The sequence below is a fragment of the Elaeis guineensis genome, chromosome 2, assembly GCF_000442705.2.
Source record: "Elaeis guineensis isolate ETL-2024a chromosome 2, EG11, whole genome shotgun sequence".
Taxonomy (NCBI): Eukaryota; Viridiplantae; Streptophyta; class Magnoliopsida; order Arecales; family Arecaceae; genus Elaeis; species Elaeis guineensis.
The window spans coordinates 119,581,777-119,592,475 of NC_025994.2; the positions used below are offsets into that span (position 1 = coordinate 119,581,777).

A 10,699-nucleotide genomic window follows, 5' to 3' on the forward strand; every position below is an offset into this window, starting at 1 on the left:
TTATTAGATTAGTTAATATTTTATTAATTTCTAATACACTTTTATGATCATGAACTTAATGTAAAAATAAAAGAACGACCATTAATGATCTCACTACATTGTATTTAAATATCCATAGATTCTGTTATGGGTAGAAAATTCTTTCCTTAATAAAATCGATGCATAAAGAAGTTGGGTCCGGTAGAATTTTGATGATGGCCAACATAGGCTAATATTTCAAAAAAATATTGTACCTAATTTATGTTAGCTAAAAAAATCTCAAAATCCATATGACAATCTACTGGGAGCGAATAAGGAAGAAATAATAAACATAACTCTCCAGATAAGAAAAAAGATAATAAGCATATCTCATCCAACAAAGCATGGCTAATCGTCAATTCTGATCTTCTCGAGTCGGCATTCCCAATGAGGTAGAAGATAACAAATATATCTTTTTGGATAAAGTAGAAAACAACAGACGTATCTCACCCAATAAGTCAAGGTTAATAATCTAATTCTTCTTCTTTCTCACGGCTCTTTAATCTCTGTCTATAAATAAAGGGCCAAAAAGAACCTTTAAGGTGTGCAAAAACTTATTTTTCTACACGTTTATTTTTTTCCATCTATTCCAGACTTCTGGCTTAAGCATCGGAGAGTCTCCACCGGAGCCAACTCCGATTGAGGATTTATCTTAAAGATTCTACCGCCGCCTCCTGTAGTCGCCGCGTAACTCCAGTCAAGTCGGCCTAAGACAAATTTCTGCAGCAACAGGTTTAATACTTTTTTATTTCTTATTATAGACATAGGTCATTTTACTACATCGAAAAAAAAAAAAAATATATATATATATATATATATATATATTATATTATCAAAATTTTATATAATGATGATATATCATAATATTAATGTTAAAAATTTATTTTAAAATTATATTTATTATATTATATTTTATTTTTATTATCTATTTTATTACATCTATTTCATATTGCAATCCAGAAATACTTAGGAAAAAAAAAACTGCATCCTACGAATCGGGTTATATACTATTTTTAATTTAGCCACCAAACAAGTTTTGTTGCCTATGATGGTGAACAGCAGTATTAATTTGGCCTTGGCATGTGCGGTCTTCCAGGAATCTAGGCATGCAAACGGGCCAACCCACCAGATCAACATTTACATTGCTTGGGCCAATTTTGGGGATCTGCTGGGTCAAAATTTTTCCAAACCCTCAACCAGACCGTTGGCATCCCTTTTCTCATTTTACAATCACAATGCCAGTGTTATTTTTGGAGTAAATGTGCGCCAGCATGTCTCCCTCCGCAACTAGAGCTAGCACATCCCAAAACAGAATGGTTTCTAACTATGATTTTGAACAACGGCATGGATTTGGTTCCTGTAAATCCTCCATAATCCTTTTTTTATCTTTTTTTGATACGATGAATATATCCAAAACAAATTAAAGTACAAAATATCAAAAACTACAATAATCCAAACTATTTGCTAATGCCTACAATGAAGCATTGGTGACAGATTGATTGATTTAATGGAATGTTAATACGTCAGAACCTGTCATGTACCCAACTTGGACTTTAGTGGAGCACGCGGATAATTTATTCTTTTTATGAGTGGTCCCACTTCTTACTCATGGAATTCTGTCGCATTTTGCTAAAGCTATTGACTCTAAATTTTAGTGGGAGGAATCCAGCAGAGCTGTGAGCATTTAGTGCTATACCAATTGCTCAAGAAGTCTTCATCCGAATTCATGGCCGGATAAACTGTCTGAGGCTTTTTTTTTCCTTTCTTATTCCAAACCAACTAACGAGCGTTAGCCTCCTCTTTCGCTCCCTCGGCGTGCACCGAAGAGCGGAATTTGGACTCTTCCCTTTTCTACATAAATTCCATCTACCAAGAGCCTCGTTCTTATAGACCATGGGCGAAGCACCCGCATCCACCCGTCTCTCCTTTGCCATCGAAGAGGCCCATGGCTTCCCTCCCAAGGACCCGGCTCTCGCCGATGCTGGCGCCACCTTCGTGCTCGAGTCCAAAGGTTTGGCTCGCAACCTATCGTTGCCGTTGGACAAAATTTCTTACTAACAATCTCTTTTGCAGGGACTTGGTGGCATGCAGGCTTTCATCTCACGACGGCCATCGTCGGTCCGACGATACTGACGCTGCCGTATGCTTTAAGGGGTATGGGATGGATTCTGGGGCTGGTGTCGCTGACCACGGCGGCGGCCGTGACGTTCTACGCCTATCTTCTCATGTCCAAGGTTCTTGATCACTGCGAGAGGCAAGGCCGCCGGCATATTCGATTCCGGGAACTCGCATCCGATGTCTTGGGTACGTAAAGATCCAATCAATCCACCTTCTTTTGATCGAGTTTTTCCCCTTCTACAATCCTTTTTTTTCCAAATTTTCAAACCACCGTTTCACACTCTTTTCATTCAAAAATATTTGAATTTTGAGAAAGGATATTTTCAAAAGGTGCATGGTTGTTAAGACAAAAAAGGGAAAAAAATAGTGCTAAAATTGGAAATTTATATTTTTATGATGGTAAAAGGTTATAAATTTTTTTTTTCCCGAACCATGCACCGGATCAAAAAAGGAAAAAAAAAAATCACAATTTTGAATTTTAACAATCATGTAAAATTACAAAGAATTTTGAGCTATGAGCGAATTGTTGGCCGAGGGCTAATACATTCATTAGTTTTATAGGATCTGGATGGGTGTTTTACTTTGTTGTGAGCGTGCAAGCAACCATCAATACTGGAGTTGGGATTGGGTGCTTATTGCTTGCAGGGGAATGCCTCAAGGTAGGTTTCAGAAAACTGTAAGTAGGCCAGCCAAGTTCAGCCCCCACGAAATCTGTTAGCTGTTACTTTTTATTGTTTTTTTCTCTCTTTTGCGTCTCGAGATCGAAAACCAAAGTTGGAAAGCGTTACATCATTGCTGCCAGATGTTATAAATGCCGTCTGGCTCTCTCTTTTACGATAATATCATCCGGCTGTTTCAATCCACGATTGCTATATATTTACGATTATTGCTTCTGTTGTTCTTCGCATTAGTAAAACCCATCTTTCAGTTCCATTACTGGATGAATACTTTACGTACATATTGATTCAGAAGACTAATTGCACCGGTCTCATTGCTTACTGCTTAATTTTTTTAAAAAAAAAGTTTTGACTTAGTTTTAATGTGCAAACACTCGAATCACTATACTGATCGTCGTTGACATTTTTTCGATTGGTCATAACGAGTTAGGCACATTACTATATTCAGTCTGTGTAAAACTATTCATTCTAATCTAATTCATGCTTCAAGAGATGGAAAGTAAACAAGTTTGCACAGCTGGAGAAAATGAAAGGAAGGTCTTCCAATTACAATTGAAAATTGTAGCTTCCGTGTTCTTACAGACCAGGAAATTTCTATTGCAAATTTTGTTGATTACCCTTCTTAACAGGGGTGTCACAATTAATTGTCATGCCCAAATTTTTCACAGTTGGTAAAGAAAGTATTTAACTAGCAAATCCCCTATTAACATTTTAGTCATTGTCTTCTTTATTGGTTCCCACTGACCCAGTCGGCTGTTAAATTTATCACGAGGGATTGTGAGAACCATGTAATTTTCATGCAAGTAAATTTTCACATCAGGTAGACCAACTTCAATTGACTATTTTATCAACCTAATTGAACATCATCCTAATTGATAAAATAACTTGAAATTATAAGGAAACCTTACTCAGTTTAACGATATTATTTTGTCCAACTTATGTGTATCAATAATTTTGTAGCTTAATTTCAAAAGAAACATGCCAAATATCTTTTACGTCCTAACATATTTCACTTTATCTTTGTCACTTTTGCCGGAATCGATTGGAGAAGATCATGTACTTGGATGTGTATCCCGATGGCCACCTCAAACTTTATCATTTCATCATGATGGTTGCAGCAGTGCTAATCCTCCTCTCTCAGCTGCCATCTTTCCACTCTCTCCGGTACATTAACCTGGCCTCGCTTCTTTTAAGCTTGGGCTACACTCTACTCGTGGTCATTGGCTGCATCCGTGCAGGTTCTTAATCTATCTAACCTCCGTTTCTTCATCTGTTCTTTTTAATCTACAAAAAGATAGTATGCCTTCAATAATGAGATATGACGTGGGTGGATGCAATCATTTCAGTTGTTTTTAATTCAACCCTGCTAATGCCCATCATATCTTGACCTTTAAATGACAGGAATTGGATTCCTTCCTTTGATAAGTCATACTTTATTCTAATCTATAAATTTTTCTTTTTTATTTTTTGAAAAACACAGTGGGAGTTTCACCATCCTGAATCAAACTTGGGGCCACTTTCAAGTGAGAGTGCGAATTTCTGTAAATTACATAGTTGAAATGATCATAATATTTAGCATAATGAAACATCAGAAGCAATAAGATATCAGGAATAATAATAAGATTAGGTTCTAAAGGATGAGTGAGAAAACTTCTACGAAAGAAAAGAGTGTCTCATTCTGATACCACTACATTATAACACAGGCTTCCAAGCCATTCAAGATACACTTAAATATTGATATGATCACTATAGCATATGCCAAAGGATCAACCTGTGGGGTTGGGGTTGTATCTTTCGCATGAAAGAATGATTAATCTTTTTTTCATAATATCAACAGTTTGATCGCATCATGCACAGATCTCAAAGCACTCCGAACTTCCCCGTTCATCTGTGTGCATAGGTCTTGAAGTGATGATTGTGCAATCAAACGGTGGATTCATGCAGAGGAGGGAAATTCCTTCTTTCGTGCAAAAGATACAACTCCTGTCCCAACTTGAGTGCTTGCTTTCTGGAGTAGCTGAGAAGTCTCAACACTTTTTTTTATGGAAACATGTAGGATGGATGGTGGCTTTGCGACCTTGCCTAAGCATGAAAAAATGAGATAGATTGCAAATTCATTGAAGTCGGTTTCTACCATAATTAGCATAAAGAGGGGTGGGATTTCAATCACTAAACAATAACACTCGCATCATGTGATGGAAGGATTCTAGATGCTTATGTTTGAGGTTGGTTTGGTTGTCGATTTTACCAAAATGGGTACCACAAAATCTCAAATGTCTGAGACTTATAAGAACACTTGTTTGGTTACTTTTTATAAAATTGGTTTGGTAAAATTGACAGATCATAAAAGCTGATCCATGAGTTTTATGAAAAACAAGTCTCTCCCTGTTTTCATAAAACTTGTACTAAAAACCAATCAGCTACTTGATAAACCATGGACATCTGTCTCTTGCAAGTTATGACACCTTTTCTTTCAAAAATTATATAAACTTTTTTTTTAATATATATTAAAACAAGTTGTAATCTACTTCGTAATCAACAGGTTACTCAAATAATGCCCCTCCAAAGGACTATTCACTGGCATCATCCAAGTCCGACCGATCTTTCAATGCCTTCACATCCATTTCAATCTTGGCTTCGGTTCTTGGCAATGGGATATTGCCAGAAATTCAGGTAATGCTTGCTATTTTGAGCATCGGATATTTGATGGGATTGGACCTCTCATGATAACCTCCACAGGGTATTTGCAGGCTACGTTGGCACCTCCGGCAACAGGGAAGATGGTGAAAGGGCTCATACTATGTTATTCTGTCATATCCATAACCTTCTACTCAGCAGCAGTGTCTGGATACTGGGCATTCGGGAACAAAGTTAGCTCCAATGTCCTCAAGAGCCTAATGCCAGACAAGGGACCTTCTCTGGCTCCTACATGGCTGCTCGGACTTGCTGTTATCTTTGCACTACTCCAGTTGCTTGCTATTGGCTTGGTAAGCATATAACAGCTAGATGCTAACTCAAATTTATTAAAAAAAAAAAAAAAAAAGTGGGTTATTAGGGTATTGTTTAGAGGTTTTCAGTTCCAAAATCAAGTTTCTTACTAATTTCCTGCTCTGTGCATTAAATTTCATCATTGTGCAATTCTTTTTTCTTTTTAAATAACATAAATGGCCAATGAGGGAGGACATGAAATGAGAAGATTAATGGAGCAGAATAAAAACATCACGTTTTGATAAGTCATGCAAAACTGCAGGTGTTTCACTAATTTTGCCGTACCCGGATTATGATTAGAAGGAAGGAAAATACTATGAGAAAAGAAATTGAATAAGTTTTTGACCAAGGCGTTTAGCTTATTTTGTTCGTTATAGGGTAAATTCTTTCCACCTAAGCCCTATAAAACACAATAAATATTTTTGAAAGTATTGTAAAATGCCGTAATTTCATCATCACAACATTTTCTACTTGAGTCTTTTGAAAATATAGAAATAGAGATGGAACATTTGCTTGAAGTTGGTAATTTCTTGAAATAATTTTGCTGAAAGGTAATTTTTCAAATGATATGCATCCATGTCATTTGCTGAAAACAATTAATCTTTTGACAGTGGCAATTCTATAGCGGTGGGCTTAGCAAGACCTATGTTCCATGTGCAACCTCTCCACTGACTTGTGAGAATCCTCAGGATGTCAGTGGTCTAAGCTAGGGGTGGGCCTAGTGAAATTTGTGGCCATTTAATTATAATTTTGGATTCTGGCTGAGACCACTGGCCTTGGTTCAATTGTGAAGCAACCTTAGACTTTGGATGTTCCTAATATTTCAGTTATGGGTTTGAACTTTGAACTCATGTCAGGAAATTTGATCCAAACTACAGGTCTACTCCCAAGTAGCTTACGAGATCATGGAGAAGAACTCAGCCGACGTGACCGAGGGGAAGTTCTCCAAAAGGAACCTGGTCCCCAGAATAATTCTACGAACACTGTACATGTCCTTCTGTGCATTCATGGCTGCAATGCTTCCCTTCTTTGGTGACATTGTTGGAGTCGTAGGTGCCATCGGTTTTATTCCCCTTGATTTCATACTCCCTATGCTTCTATACAACATGGCTCTCAATCCTCCGAGGCACTCGCTCATCTACTGGTTCAACATCGCCATCATGGTTGTCTTCACTGGAGTTGGTATCATGGGTGCATTTTCCTCCATAAGGAAGCTGGTTCTTGATGCCAACCAATTCAAGCTCTTCAGTAATGATGTGGTGGAGTAATCCATCTATATAGGCCTCATATTTGCATGCCCGTCAACCTTTAGTGTTTATAATCCATGTAGCATTTGTCAACAAACACTTGTTTGTAAATATGTAGCTGCCTTGCTAAACATACATACATCCATACACGCGCGCGCGCGCATGCACACACACGCACGCACATGCTCACACACACATACATACGTCTATAGTCATAGGTGCCATCGTTTTTATTCCCCTTGATTTCATACTCCCTATGCTTCTATACAAGTTAACATGGCTCAGTCCTCTTACGGCACTCACACATCTATTGGTTCAACATCACCATCATGGTTGTCTGCATTGGAGTTGGTATCATGGGTGCATTTTAAAATAACTATAAAAATACTAATTATGCTGCAAGTCAAATATTAAGAAAACAACAACATGGCTCTACCATGTTTGAACTATGAAGGCTTTATTTTTGATATCAGGCTAGGCCAAGAGGCCAGTCGGATCCGGGCCTCACAAAATACAGCTTGATAAATAGTATATTTGGACGTTCTTTAGTGTTGTTTTTTTTTTTTTTTTAGCTATCCATTTTATCGAATTGGGTGAAGGAGATTTATTAAACCTACCGGTTCGTACCTCAGAGCTCACTTGATGCACCGACAAATAATCAGATCTATTTGTACGTAATTAGTGTAAAACTACAATATTTTCCCATTATTTCACGTATGCTTGGGTTTAATATTCCAAAGTCTTCGATGGCATCATAACTACTGGGATCAGCATTTGGAGCTCTAAGGGAGGATATAACAAGGTGAGATTACATTGCTTATTGGGAACTCCAGTAAAAAAAGAAAAAATTTATAGTTGGAGTGAGAGATAATTATGTGATATAAATTATTTAAATATTTTTAAGATTTATTCATTTATTTTTTTTAATATTTTAACACGTGCAGCCATCCATCTTTTGATAGACATTCTCAAAGCATATCCGATCATAATTTCTTCCACGGTCGGTCCGACTATAAAAATTTTATCCTTCAATAAGGACGATACCAATATTGTCCACTAACATAAGGTTGTTTGAGGAGATTAGATAGAACGTCTCAGAAAAATTAAGAGGGTGTTTGGTTCGAAGAGTTGGAGTTTGCAAATAGGAATGAAAATAGGTAATTTTTATTCCAATCATTTAATTGAAAAGAGTCTCATTTCGATTTTGATTTTGAGATATAATAGAAATTATTCAACCTATCTAAAATTCAATCCTTACTCTCTCTTCTCAAAATTTAAATTTTTATTTTGATTTTAATTTCGATTTTAATTACAAACCAAATATTTTGGAGGATTTGATCATTTCAATTTTGATTCAAATTCATATCGATTTTCATTCCAATGTTGATTTTGATTACGAACTAAATATCCTCCCTTCTAAAAAGAGCTAACGGAAAGAATGGAGGGCATTCTTAAGAGGTCGAGTAAGAAGATGTTTGGAGAAGGCAGAGGACATGTTCGTGACTATGATACTTGGTACCCGATTAATATTGGATCCGTTTATGGGTCTGTGAATTGTTTTAATCGGGGAAAAGATATAAAAGGGAAGAACATGTTTTGAGGTTATGCTCTCAAACAAGATAAAAATATATTTTTTTTCTTAAATATATTTTTTTAATGCGTCCATTCTCTGTATATAAGAAGATGGCAGAGAGGGTGGAGATGAGTTTTTTTTTTTTTTTTTTTCTGACCTTTGTTTTGTTCTGCAGAAAAAAAAAAATGGAAGCATGCACCCAATAGTTGGTAGAGAAGTACAGAAATTTGATTTACAATCAAAATCGAAATTGTAATAGAAATGAGAATGGTTAAATTTTTTGAAAAATTTCGTTCGTGATTAGAATCAGAATTGAAATGAAAATTTGAATCTTTAGTAAAGAATATGGGTTAAGTTGTAGGTAGATTATACCATTTTTATTTCATTCTAGAATCGAAATTAAAATGAGATTTTTTCCAATCAAATAGTTGGAATGAGAGTTATTTATTTTTATTTTAATTTTATAATTTTTTTAATTAAATATTCTCTCATAATATATTTAAACAGTAGGATCATATTTCTTTTCAGTGGATTCTATGCGAAACAAATTTTGGCTGAGGAGAAAGAAAGGATCATGAACGAAGGGGAGACGGAAGCAGATGCTGGGTTGTCGAGGCTGCTTCAAGATGTCAGGTTACGAAGGATGACATCATAAATTTCCATGAAATTTTGGAAACTCCTAGCCGGCTAAACTGTTACAGAGGTCAGATATCCGTCTCGCTCGCTTTCTTCAATCCAATGATTGAGATTTAACCTTCGTAATGATCATGTAAACACACACAGGATATCAAACCAAAATGTTTATGATGAACATGTCGACCAAAAGTTGTACAACTAACATGAGTAATAGATTATGTTGCTTGACCATAACAAAATTTTTGCAAGTTGGATTATAAATAAATTTTTTATTAAATAAATTATAAAAAATTTAAGATTAGAAATAAATTATACTTACGCCTAATAATTTAAAAAATTTAGATTTATCCTCTTAAGATTTATTTTTATCAAATATTTTATCCATAACTAATTAATAAAATATTAATCAAATCATTAATGTTAAATAGGATCTAAATATCATGTTAGAAAAATTTAAAAATGATCAAAATAACCTTTAAGTGATATAACAGTCATTCAAGGATATAAGAAAATATGTGCTCCTCATCTAAAGATAATTTTAATTTTTTATATATGCTAAATAGTTTTTTTAATATTATAAATTTAATTAAATATAAATATAGGTTTTATAAATTATTGAAAGTAAGTATAATAAACATAAATTTTAAAAAGATTTTTATGATTTATTCTTTTTTAACAAACAAGATAATTGACACTTTGTTTTATCTTTAGTAACTGTGAACCAATGGTTGACGCGGAGAGAAATATAGATAAAGGGACCAATGAGAATAAATCAAATCAAATACTTGAAAATATGGACCAAATCAAAATCGATAGTGTTGGTGCAAAAATCCGCTTGCGCCGGAGAAGCTGGAGTCAGGGAAGCCGCGGTCGCCGCCGGGACCTGCAAGGGAAGTCTAAACCGGAGGTGGGGTTGCTCCGGCAAGACCCTCCGACGCTCAAGTCAGTTCTCTGCCTCAACAAGAATGGAGTGCTCGAACGGAGAATTTAGCAGAGTTTTGAGATAAGGAAAATGAGCTTAAAGAATAACGTATCTGGATCCCCCTTTTATAGGCGGAGGAGGCAACGGATTGATGGCGACGTTTGTAACCGCCTGGTAGTGGGCCGCCCACGGTCAGGAAAATTGATTGCGGAAGATAGTGGAGCGGACACGTGGCCATCACCTCGGCCCGCCACGTGGAATCTGTTATGAGTGGTGGAGCAGCGTCCGTTGTCAGCGGATAGGAGAATCGCATGGTATCCGTCGCAGGAGGTGGAGCAGGTTCGTGGCCGTCACTGTGGCCTGCCAGGGGATAGTGGAGCTGTGCGGAGTCCGCCACAGGAAGTGGAGCAGGGCGGCTATGGTTACTGCGGCCTGTCAGGGAATGATGGTACTGCGCGGAGTCCGCCACAGGAAGTGGAGCAGGGTCATGGCCGTTTTGAGGGCCTGTCAGGGGGCGTGG

General features: G+C 36.6%; 1 protein-coding gene across 1 annotated transcript; it reads left to right on the plus strand.

Annotated features, from left to right (window-relative positions):
- The first annotated feature begins 1,700 nt into the window (after positions 1–1,700).
- LOC105039519 (probable GABA transporter 2) lies at positions 1,701–7,181 on the plus strand. Its single transcript, XM_010915698.1, has 7 exons — positions 1,701–2,029; positions 2,092–2,322; positions 2,698–2,795; positions 3,865–4,051; positions 5,356–5,486; positions 5,564–5,800; positions 6,680–7,181. The coding sequence occupies exons 1-7, from the start codon at positions 1,912–1,914 to the stop codon at positions 7,067–7,069; spliced, it is 1,392 nt and encodes a 463-aa protein (XP_010914000.1). The 5' UTR covers positions 1,701–1,911; the 3' UTR covers positions 7,070–7,181.
- Positions 7,182–10,699: the final 3,518 nt, after the last annotated feature.